Source organism: Arabidopsis lyrata, assembly GCF_000004255.2.
Source record: "Arabidopsis lyrata subsp. lyrata unplaced genomic scaffold ARALYscaffold_6, whole genome shotgun sequence".
NCBI classification, from domain to species: domain Eukaryota; kingdom Viridiplantae; phylum Streptophyta; class Magnoliopsida; order Brassicales; family Brassicaceae; genus Arabidopsis; species Arabidopsis lyrata.
In genome coordinates this window covers 24,502,870-24,514,720 of record NW_003302550.1, presented here as the reverse complement: position 1 = coordinate 24,514,720, position 11,851 = coordinate 24,502,870, and the positions used below count along the sequence as shown (strand labels likewise).

Here is an 11,851-nt window from a genome sequence, read left to right as displayed (position 1 = left end):
TTAGGGCTTTTGTTTCCCTCTTTTGGGCTTTGACTCTGGGGATATCTCGTTTTTCCGCCGGTTTAGTTTCTGGGGGTTAAAGTCCCGCCAACCTTTGTATTCCAAGAACGTATTTCACCCGTGATATATAAATAATCTTTCAGACGAAAAAAAAAAAAAGGAAGTCGTTTACAAGTCATAAACGACATGCTGTCTTCAGGTCCCACACATGTTTATGTATATTTGTCGTTAACGCTATTTCACCTACTCCACACACACACTTATTTTTACTTTTTTGTTTTTTAATCTCTGATCCGTAACGGACGTTTTTTAATCAAAACCCATAGCGTATCTCATTACCAAACAACCAAATTGTTGACATTTATGTCTCATTGATGAGCCATGTACTCTTGAGATTACAACAAGTGTTTCGAACTTAAACAAACGGTTATGCTTCATTACATCTTCGCACCAAAAAAAAGCCTAATCGCTTAAGATCTGTTGATAAAGGTTTGAATGGTTATTTTTCTATGTTTTTTACTTTTTGTTTGTATGTGACTATCCGACCTCATGTAAAAATCTAAACTTTTCATTTTTACATTGATATTTACATTTTTATATATATAAAAAAAAACCCGTTATTTTGTAAGACATACAAAAAAAAAAACTATATTGAAAGTATTTATTGATGAGTTTCTTGAACAATATTGTACTACGCACCATCTTCTTCTAGGCGGATCTTACTTGCACCATGAAAAACTAACGAATTGATCAAAAGCCAAAAAAACATATACAAATAAAAGTTGAGACAGATACGATGCAAAGAAAATTAGAACAGACATACATACAGAAACACATTTGCACAAATCCGACCGTTGATTATACAAATCATATTGGACCATCAAATATTTAGTGGCTGCCATTTTGCTCTAACTCTTTTTTGTGGGCTTTCCACTTTAAGGCCACAAGACTAAGTGCTTTTGTCGAAGACCCATCATCCTTCAACACCCTACAAGCTGCTTCCTTCAATTCCTTCATCTTGTTCCTCGCTCCTTTGCCTTCTTCACCTTCCATCAATCCTTTTACCACTCTAGCCACCTCTTCTCTACTCACTAACCCATCGTCCGCGGCATGAGGCCTAAGCGCCGCACGAATATCTTCACTCAACAAAACCGCATTCATCTTCTGCTCAGCGTATAATGGCCATGCTATAAGCGGAATACCGCTTACTACACTCTCTAGAGTCGAATTCCATCCGCAATGAGTTAAAAACCCTCCCGTGGATGGATGTGCTAAGACTTGGGCTTGTGGAGCCCAAAAAGGGATCACAAAACCTCTGTTTTTGGTCCGCTCTAAAAATCCTGGTGGTAAAAATGTCAATGGATCGGTTTGACTATGTGAATCAAAATACGACGAATTAGCAATCCCACTTGGACTTCGTATGACCCAAAGAAACCGTTGCTCACTATCTGCAAGGCCAAGAGCAAGCTCGTTGAGCTGTTCACATGTGAGTGTACCGCCACTACCAAAGGACACATACAAAACCGAACCGAGCGGCTGGTTATCCAACCACTTCAAACATTCAGACTCTTCGGTTTGTTTAGCCTCTTGCTTACCGATGTTAACCAACGGTCCAACCGGATAAACGGGTGGTTTATCTAGACCCGGTTCTTGCAAGGCCTTTATAGCATTTGGCTCTAGCTCAAAGAAGGTATTCACAAGAATCCCTTCAGCTTCTTTGTACCTCTTGGTGTTATGGAGAAGCCATTTGTATGCATCGTCTTTCCGGTCTTGGGCCGGGTCAAGGAAATCTTTCCCGGCGACCGGTACACATCCAGGGAGCTTAAGCGGTTCCGTTAATTCCCTGAACTCACACGACACCGTTTCGTCTAGTTTAGGCAAATGGAGAAAAAACGACAAGACGTTGGCCGTTGTTGGGTAGAAAATATACGGTGACACGTGGAATTCTACGGCCACGTCGAAAGCGTCCGTACCGAAGAGATCGACGATGAGCGCCGTCGGCAAACGACCTCCCTCCGCAAACGAGTCAAAGACTTTCCGGAGCTCCGGGTTTGAACGAGTCACGGTGAGGGAGATCCGAGATTCGATGCGAGTTGACGAAGAGAGGTCGCTGAGATCAACGGGAGGGAGATAGACGGAGGAGATTGAAGAAGGAAGAGAGTCAAGGACGGTTCTCTGAGCTTTTGACGGTGGACCTTCCCCAGCGATGACGAAGGTAACGGTGAAGCCGTGACGTTGGACGAGTCGTTTAGCGAACTCGACGAGTGGGATGAGATGACCCATTCCCGGACTTGGTATGATCGCAACGTGAGAAGCTTTTGATTCCTCCATTGATGCAAAGATTCAAGAACTGATGATCTTTTTTCTTTTCTCTTTCTACTTTTGTAATTTGTGATTATTATCTCCTTTTTTCTTTTTTGTAATTTGTGAGGTATTGAGTAAATGGCTTTATATAGAGAGCTTGTCTGAATCACTGAGAGGAGAAATTCTATTTTTTATTTATTTGTAATTTTTTGTAGAATGTTCCGTGTGGCGACCATGTTCGAATATGAATATTTTGGTAACCTGTTAATTAAACTAAAAATTCATCATTTAGCTAATTCATTTTTATACTTATTGTTTTGTGATTTTCCATGTTAATATGAAATAAACCATTTAAAGTGTGGATTTATATTCATACTTTGTGATTTTCATGTAAATATAAAGCAAAGCATTATTTTACTGTGGAATATTCATATTTTAGATATAATTGGGAATGATACATCAAAATGTTTGTATAGTAGATAGACACATAATGCTATTATATAATATCCTACAACTGAAAACCAAATATATATATATATATATATATATATATATATATATATATATAATATGGCTGCCAAAAAATATAAAAAAAATGTTCAATTATTGGAGAGGAGGTGTAGGGAAATTGTTGAAAATTAGTGATGACCAGCCAGCCTTTTTGTGTGATTGTGGGTCAATTATATATGTGCGTGTGAAATGTCTAAGCGCACGTGTGAATATGTGATGAAATGCAAACGTAATGCTTCCGCAATGATTTTTTTGTTCTCAATTTTATTTTTCTTTCGCTCCTTTTGTTTTTTACTTTTTTTGGTTGCTATTACTATTATTTTTTGAAACAGAAATTTGCTAATATTATTTTCTATTATAACTATCGTTTATCTTTTATTTACCAAACATTTTGTTCTATACAAATTAAAAACATATTCTTGAAATATTTTGGGTCATCGTGGCGACTGGCGACGATAAAAAGGCATTTAATCATTCATCGATAGATTAGACTTTAGCATTTGTTTGAGTGAAAAAGGTGAAAGTGGGATTTATATCATAGCCCATCATTTTTGTAATGATTTACTATTTTTTTTTTAAGAACCTTTATTCATCTTTCCTCAATCACTAAAGAATTTTATCTCATATAATGATTTACTTAATTGAATATGTCCCGCTAATTATTTGTGAACGATGATGTTATCTATTTATTTATTTTTAATATCTTTTTTCAATTCGATTTGTGCATAAACAATATTTAATGAATAACATTGCCAAGCTAATAACAATCACATAAAGGAGAGTGATAAGTGGTTGGAATTTGACAATTTTTAATGTTGTTTGAACGAGTATAAAGCTGTCGCATCAATACAACTTTTAAACAGATATGTTATCATAATTTTCATACACAAATATATTAAACATACTTATAATATAGTGGTTATATATACTTATAGGATATTAGCAAAATAAATAATGATCAATACTAAAAAACAAATTAAACAATATTATTAAATCATGCATTATTTGTTTCGATATCTGCCAAATCTTGCTGAAATTACCGAATATGTTCATCGTATTGCATATGTCATTAGTGACGACGACTATCAATGGACGATCCCCACAGGCCACATGGCTATAAAAAACGGCAGGACAGCTATGTCTGATGAAGTAGAATGACACGGTGTTTGTTTACCGTCCAATGTCCATTAAGCATATCTTCCCAATGACGTCGCTTTATTTCCTTGACCTTTTAGAGGCCCATCAGCGCTTTTAGAAGATTTGTAATTTGTAAAACCAAACCTCTGAAGCCTCGCTGATCTAGACGACATCGTTTCATAATTTTAGATTATTAGCCTTCCAGAGAACAACGGTGTCGTATTAAACAAAAATTCACATTGCAAAACCGTTTATTTTGAATAGAACAATTACAAATTTTATTTATAGAACTAGCATACATACGAACAACTGGGAAAACGAATGGCTATATAGACTGTAACTAGCTACAAGCAACATCGTGGTACCTTAACCGGTTAAATCGTATAGTTCCCGTTCCCGGTTAAGCGTGGTTTCCACCATCACATCATTCCATGAATCAATTGGACCAGGTAAGCACCAATGCAGACAATCATTCTGAACATGGCTCTTATTCTTAACTCCAGCAAAAGGATTTGGATGCCGGTACGGTCCCGGATGCCCGTCTGGACGGAGAAGAGACATTCCAGTCGTGTCTAATAGTCTGATGTTGGAACCTAAACCGAAACCTTTCCCGAATTTCTGAAACACCTCAAGCTCAACATCACGCATCACATCATCAACGGTTTTCATTTTTGCCTGACCTTCTTTAAACGGCATCGTTCTGTTGCAATACCCACCAGTGTTCCACTCTCCATTTTCAAAATGGTCAGGTGTTGTAGTTCGGAACAGAACCAGCGGTTTGTGGTTTGAGTTTAGGACGAAGTCACGGAGAAGGTTAAGGGATTTGCGGTAGGAGTAATCGTAGCCGAGATCAGTTAGGTTGTTTCTTCCTTGACAGTAATGACAGCCTGTGACTGAGTTGTTTTCATGGAATATTGTGGTTTTAAGAAACCATTTGCCTCCAGAGATAACAACGTAGTCGAATTTCGAGTATTGGACGGTCCATTTGTGGTCGAGCTGATCAAGGTAAAGCTGGATATCCGAGTCGCTAGATGTTTCGGATTTGAGAAGGAAAGGAGACCAAATGACAGAAAGTGTGAAGTTGTGAGAAGGGAATCTCCATATCTTGGATCTGAACTCCTTATCGTGATAGATTTCCTCCACTTCTTCAACCTGAGCGATAAATCAAAGGCCTTGGTTACTTGTAGTCTAAGGAAACTTTCATTAATACAAAACCAAACTCATTCTCTGAATAAAGAATCAACAAACCTGAGAAAGAATGCAGATGAGAGACTGGACATGGTTACGAGCGATGGAATCACCGATAAAAGCCCACCATTTGTTCTTCACTGAATCAAGAAACTGCGACGGACTAAACCTAGGAAGATCACAATCACGAGGCTTCCATCTCCAGAAGAGATAATTCACATCTGGCCGTCCATTCAATAGACAGTTCTGAAAATCTTGAATGTGATGGCAAGAGACATTTGTGTACAGAGGACCTGTTGGATCCGGAACCCAATCTCCGGTGAAAAGATCACACTTTGCTGATGAAACTGCAGAAGAAAATTTCACACAAACATTTAATCAAACACATGGCAAACACATCACTTAAACCCTAAATTATTACAAGTTTTGATCGAAAGTTTAGAAATTTCCATTAATGTCACTGTTAGAGGTTAGAATTTCCAAAATTAAACACCCAACAATCCCTAAATCTCCATAATTGGAAAGATTCTCGAATCTTGATCAAAAAACAAATTCGAAATTGGAGGAGAAAGAACTGCGAAAGAAAGATTACCGTTTCCGGAAGAAGATTGCTGCGGCAACGTTGGGGAAATTGGAGAGACGGCGAAACTGGAGATGATGAAATAGTAAGCGAGAGCGACGAGAGAGAAGTAAACGAAGAATTTGACAATGGTTCGATGGCGGTGATCAGTGGAGGAGGGAACAGAAGAAGAAGAAGAAGAAGAAGAAGAAGCGACTTCTAGGGTTTCTTCTACATATTTCGCGCCTTCTGGGCTATCAAGCAATACAAAGGTTAATTGTTGTTCCATTGAAGAAGAGAGAACAGTGAAATTGTTTCGTTGGTTGGTGAAGCTATTCAATGGTTTTATACTTGGCCTCGAGAGATGGTTAGGTTTGAGATTAAATGGTTATATTTGGCCTCGAGCGATGTTTTTTTCCCTTTTTTACCCCTTACCGTCTATTGTACTGTAGAGTGTACACTCACATGTCAAGCAACATACCAAGAATCATTTTAACTAGGCCTCACATATTAACCGAAACCGAATCGAAACAAATCCGTTTTTCCTTTTGGTTAAACCAGATAGTTTGGTTTGTAATCGGAACCGAATCCGTTTCAAATTTCAAGTACTTATATCGAACCGAATAGAATAGAATCGATTACATTACCAAATTTTTGTAACCGAATTATCCAAAAACCGAAAGAATCCGAAGTACCGAATGGTCATTTTAACTGTGGTCAACAAAAATTAATTAGCATTGTTGTTCCAAGAAATATACATATATATATATATAAGGCTAAATTGTTGGGCATTCTTTATGCTATAACAAATACTCCTATATGTGTAGATTTTTTTTTTTATGATAGCAATATAAGGTAGAATTTTAACATTATTTCTGGATTTTTTTTTTTTTTTTTTTTACAATTATGACTTTTGATAGTGGAATTCTGATTTTAAAAATTCTAATTAACATAGAAATGTATTTAATTTTCAAATTTGCTTAGGTCATCCAAAAAAGATTGGACCAACCCAGATGGTTTCATTGTCCTTATGTTTATTAATTCCAAATATTAGGAATAAGTTGAGTTTTTTTTTTTAATTTATGTGAAGAAGCACATGCCCTGCTTTTGGTCCTCACACCTTTAATCTCAATCTTTGGTTGTATCTCCACAGCCCTTCGTTACAACAATATCAACCTTTCTATTGAATCTTGGAACTTAGCAAGCACCACACATTTTGATGATATATTGGGTTATTCAAATAATTGATATGTTTGTGAATTCCTGAGACTTACTTATTAGAATGATGAACGTAACTAGTTTGAATATTTGGTGGAAGTATTACAATGGTAGAAATGGTTATTAATATTCGTGTGAATGAACTAACACTAGTATAAGTAGTATATAAAATATATGAAACATTCAAGTGACTCCAATCATTGCTAATAATTTTAGCATTGAGAATTCTATGATTCCTCACAATTCTCTTCTATTATTAGTGATTTAGTGGACAATTTTTGCTCACTCGTTTTTCTCATGCTCGCTACTGGTTAGTTATCTTTTTTGTTCTTACTCTATTTTAGTATTTTTGTAAGAAAATATCGATACATGAAAACTAAACGAACGGACCACGAGGCCTGTTTATGAATAGAATAGATTCTCTATTTTGTTTGATTCTGATATTGGGCCAATGAGTCTACGATCTGTTGTCATGTAGGAAGGACCCACTTCAGAAACGTGCAAGAACTTGTATATAAATAAAGCCTAAAGAGGAATTAGCAAACCGTATAAACATTAGTGAAAAGAAATAGAGTTATAAAAGAGTTGAAAAGTCACAATTGTGATTAAAAAATATAGATAAAGTTCATAATCAAACTTTTATATTTCCATAAAATATAACCTAACCAGTCTTTAAGATATGGTAATCTGGACCAAGAATCATAAACCAGTTTTAGAACCAGAAAAAAAAAAAGAAGGAAATATTACAAACCTTATACCGAGATACCCCGGTTTGTATAGAGAGAGTCTTAACCCCCTAACCGGTTCTGGTAGCAAAACAAAAATACAGACAATTCCCCAAAGATATTTTGTAAAAAGAATACCAAAAATCAAAATCTAACCGATGTCGTGAATAAAAAAAGCACACTTTGCAAATTTAACAAATAAATAATATGAAGATTGAAAAAAGAGGCAGAATCATATTTGGTTGTGTTGTTGTTTACTCGTTACTAGTGGGAGCTTTCATGAAGCTAATGATCTTGGAACTCTCATACCAAATCCATGCTTCACCTTCTCAATCCTGTTTCAAGTTTTTCATACAAATTTCACTAAAATTTTAGAATCCAATCTCAAAATCTCAAAGCATAAAAGACTTTTGTGTGATATGTGCTTACGTTGGGGCTAATTTGCCAAGGCTATGAAGTTCTTCCCCTGAATCTCCATCAAGGATTCTTCCTGATATATCAACAATGTAAGAACGGTTCTTGTCTCGGGGAAGACCACGACCCACAAGTAACTCAAAATCTCTCTTGTGAAGCTCTCTTCCATTCACAAACACTTCTGTGTTTCCCGCAGCACAGTTATCCGGCATTGGATGGCTAAACTCCTCAATAAATGGCTGTAACAACAACGAGTAAGTCAACCATTTCTTTATCAATTTGATGATACAGTTTTCAATTATCAATTTTGAAAGAACAATGTGAAAGTACTTACAGGTACTATACCGAGACACGGTTTGCCCATCACGCCCCAGAACCCAGCTCGGTAATCATACCTGAATCAGAGACATATATCAGAAAAAGGGGGAAACAAAACAAGAGAGAAACAGTGTATGTTGAAGTTCATGGCATTACCAATACTTTCCGGCTTGGATTGGTCCAGCTAATTTCTCAGCACTACTAACCAGATCTTCTGGTATAAGATGTCCGTTAACCCAAACCTCTAATGACTTCATCTGATCTTCATTTCGATCAGTAGAGGAGCTCGTTGTGATCTCTGTGGAACCGTACTCACTACCCTTTCTGGCTCTTGGTCTGTTGTCGTCTTCTCTTCCGTTTGAGTACCTCGACTCTTCTGAGATCTCGGTGTTAGAATATCCGTTGTAAGAAACCTCTGTCTCTGTAGCTACTGATTCGGGTTGCAGCGAGTCCTGTGTCATGAAAGACTTTTGCTTATCTGGCTTGTCATAACCTAACTGCGCCATTCCGTAAGCGAGTGCAGCTCTGTTTACATTAGAATACTCAAAAAGTTCAAGTAGACTGGCATTATCAGGAGCAGCGGGTTCAGACGCTTTTGACCCTTTACCTCGCCGACGAACAGATTTGACCTCCTTTTGTTGTTGTTCACTAGAAATGCTAGATCTCTCTTCATCATCCGAGTTTTGAGATTCAGACCGGATGCTTTGCATAGTATCCTGATGACTTCTAAATTCCTGCACTGGTTCTTCTTCATCCTTAGGCGGAATATCGCTACCCGAGTTGTTGAAATCAACAGAAGAGAGTTCCTCAACCACTACTGTGTTAGTTGTGCTTCTATCTTCAACCTTTAGAGAGACAGGTTTTGTTTCCTCGTTACCAGAAGAGAAAACGAGTTTCCTATCGACGATTGTGAAACTAATAACTTCAGAACAAGCACCGCACTGCAGCTTATGTTGCCTTTCCTGAGCCAAAAGCTTCTTCTTAGGCAAGTAAAGTAGCTCGAAGCAATTATGACAAGCTATAAAAGGAGCACCACCAGCAAGAGGATGACAACGTCGAGCACCAGTATCCGAGACAGCTTTCTTAACATACCCACGAGCAAAAGCACCGCCCATTTCAGAATCATGATCACTTGGCCACCTTGCGTAACCACCTCGAGGACCTGGAGAGCCCATCGAAGAAGGAAAACTCGAACTGTTATCAACACGTGAACTATAAGGTGTTGTGAGTTTCTCGCCACGATGGTGAGAAGAAACAGGGCTATAAGGAGGCATATCACTGTACTGTGTTGCGAGTTTCTCGCCATGATGGTGAGAAGAAACCGGGCTATATGGAGGCATGTCACCGTACCTACCCGGAGTAGCTGGAAAGTAAGAATGTGGGTCAACTATATCAGGACCAATTTCAACATATTGACCACCAGGAAACTGACGAGCCATCTGATTAGGGTAATGACAGGGAGGATACCAGTTCGGATTAGGAACTGGAGGTGGCCTTCTATGGATTTGGAACCCGTAAGGATCTTGATAAGCTTGAGGATACATTCCATGAACCGGTCCAGGGTACGGAACTGGCTCAGGATACGGATGGTAATAAGAAGGACCAGGATTATGATTAGGAGGACCATGAAGATGGATTGGCCTAAGGAATGGCTGATTATGATCTGGTTCTTTAGGTTTATCAACTACATTATTACCACCACCACGAAGAAGATGATCTTTGATTGAATCTAGCCTTCTTAAAAGCTCAGCTCGTTCTTGCTCAGTATACTCAATTGGGTTGGTGCTGCTTGTGTTCTTAGATGAAGAATCTGATCCATAATTAGGCTCACCAAGCTCCTCATTTCTCAAGCTCTTTCCAGATCTTTGAGACCCAGCTCGCGAATTTGAGTGTTTCTCCTTGAGAGTCGTTTCTTCTTCGCTTCTTGAAGAACCAGCATCTGATCTCGTACCTTCTGCTTCAGAGACATCACCTCGTGACCTCATCAGCTTCTTCGATTACCCGAAGAAAACTGTTTCTAGGGTTTTGCTTCTTCTTTTTTCAACTGCAATTCAAATCAATTACTCGAGATTTTAGATCAAATTCGAACCCAACAACATATATCTCCGATTGAATAAGATCAATATACGCAGGTGAATCAGATAAAACTACCAAACGATTGAAATCGTAAAAATTTCAATGAAAAATTGAAACTTTTTTTTTTTTTTTTTTGTCTACTCTGACGAAAATTTGAGTTCATGGGCACAATCACAGAGAGAATATGATTCGATTCTCAGCACGCAAAGGAAGAAGAATCAACAGCTTAAAGAGGTGAAAACCAAACGAACCTTGAAGAATGTCGTCGCCGAGTTAGGTGAGAAGACGAATTTGATGATCCTTCTCCGGTGGAAATAAATGAATCAAAAGCTTAATCTCTTTGTTGCAACCAATTTTCTAAAAACGGATTTTTGGAAAGAAAATTCAGAAGAATTAAAGATGAATATCTTCTTGGGGATTAAATGGCTGCTTACTTACTACCAAACTTGAGCTGGAAGGTTTTAAGAATAATTACAACTAAAACATGTCTAATTTTCTTGCATTTTTCCCGGGAATCTTAAAGGGAAAAGAGAATAATTAGTGATGAGATTTGAAAAAATATTACGAGGGAAGAAGATTGATAAAGGAAACGATCGAAGCGAAGCAAAATATCAAATTTTTGATAAAGTTTTGATTCTGAGGACAGACGTACATGAGCGCGTATGTAAGTAAAGCGCGTGAAACTAGAATTTAGACTCTAGTACGGTGAGCGGACCGGGTCTCGTTGACCCGCAGATAAGAAGACTACCAAATCTACAAGTATGAGTCTGACTGTTTACCGACAGGTAAATAAATACGTTCTCAGATATCAAAATTTTCCAAATATGTGAACTTACAAAGAAACATTCAATTACTTGCAAAAAAAACATTCAAAATCTAGAACTTACAATTCTTAATAGTATTAGTATTATTTTAAATACTAGCAAGCATGCATTCATATACAATTTCAGCAATAGTTATATTTTCGAAAACTAAGAAGACTTCCTATTTTCGTTTTTTTTTTTTGAGTGTTTGTAGAAATAAGACTAGCTAACTAGTCAAATAAAAAAAAAAAACGTCAAGTTTATGGTTCCATGTAACAAGACGTACTCTCAAAACTTCTCCTTTTATTTGTTTTATAATTTCACTACTTCCATCTTTGAACTCAAAAATACTAATATCCAAAATAAACCTGAATCCTAAACGTTGATAAATATTAACCTCGTAAACGATTACTTTGCTGTCTATTTAATGAGGAGGTTAAATTTTTTTTTTTTTACTGAATCGACCATAGACCAGTCGCCTTTTTTTTTTTTGGTAGTATTAAATATACCAACAATTCTGAGCTTCATGTTACTCTTTTCAAGAGACATGTCAGATCGAAGGCATCTCAAATTGATTGAAGGGGATGAGAGTTTATCAT

At 37.2% G+C, this 11,851-nt stretch overlaps 3 protein-coding genes across 3 annotated transcripts; all 3 read right to left on the bottom strand.

The window, feature by feature from the left end:
- Positions 1-639: 639 nt before the first annotated feature.
- Positions 640-2,468, bottom strand: LOC9308981 (UDP-glycosyltransferase 72B1). Its single transcript, XM_002872866.2, has one exon. The coding sequence runs from the start codon at positions 2,329-2,331 to the stop codon at positions 889-891; it is 1,443 nt and encodes a 480-aa protein (XP_002872912.1). The 5' UTR covers positions 2,332-2,468; the 3' UTR covers positions 640-888.
- A 1,700-nt stretch (positions 2,469-4,168) lies between these two features.
- LOC9308980 (protein trichome birefringence-like 26) lies at positions 4,169-6,031 on the bottom strand. Its single transcript, XM_002872865.2, has 3 exons — positions 5,732-6,031; positions 5,200-5,486; positions 4,169-5,103 (listed from the first exon to the last, which is right to left on the bottom strand). Exons 1-3 carry the CDS (start codon positions 5,985-5,987, stop codon positions 4,318-4,320), a joined length of 1,329 nt encoding a protein of 442 aa, XP_002872911.1. The 5' UTR covers positions 5,988-6,031; the 3' UTR covers positions 4,169-4,317.
- A 1,498-nt stretch (positions 6,032-7,529) lies between these two features.
- On the bottom strand, positions 7,530-11,085 carry LOC9311065. Its single transcript, XM_021020571.1, has 5 exons — positions 10,701-11,085; positions 8,530-10,417; positions 8,390-8,450; positions 8,071-8,294; positions 7,530-7,976 (listed from the first exon to the last, which is right to left on the bottom strand). The coding sequence occupies exons 2-5, from the start codon at positions 10,356-10,358 to the stop codon at positions 7,919-7,921; spliced, it is 2,172 nt and encodes a 723-aa protein (XP_020876230.1). The 5' UTR covers positions 10,359-10,417; positions 10,701-11,085; the 3' UTR covers positions 7,530-7,918.
- Positions 11,086-11,851: the final 766 nt, after the last annotated feature.

Bases quoted from the DNA above. Each gene is read 5' to 3' on its own strand.
- LOC9308981 (XM_002872866.2), bottom strand. From the start codon at position 2,331: ATGGAGGAATCAAAAGCTTCTCACGTTGCGATCATACCAAGTCCGGGA.
- LOC9308980 (XM_002872865.2), bottom strand. From the start codon at position 5,987: ATGGAACAACAATTAACCTTTGTATTGCTTGATAGCCCAGAAGGCGCG. The intron at 5,487-5,731 runs GTAATCTTTCTT...TTTCTTCTGCAG, and splicing joins GCAATCTTCTTCCGGAAACG to TTTCATCAGCAAAGTGTGAT. The intron at 5,104-5,199 runs GTTTGTTGATTC...TTTATCGCTCAG, and splicing joins TCATCTGCATTCTTTCTCAG to GTTGAAGAAGTGGAGGAAAT.
- LOC9311065 (XM_021020571.1), bottom strand. From the start codon at position 10,358: ATGAGGTCACGAGGTGATGTCTCTGAAGCAGAAGGTACGAGATCAGAT. The intron at 8,451-8,529 runs GTAATGCCATGA...TCTCTGATTCAG, and splicing joins ATCCAAGCCGGAAAGTATTG to GTATGATTACCGAGCTGGGT. The intron at 7,977-8,070 runs GTAAGCACATAT...AACTTGAAACAG, and splicing joins CTTGGCAAATTAGCCCCAAC to GATTGAGAAGGTGAAGCATG.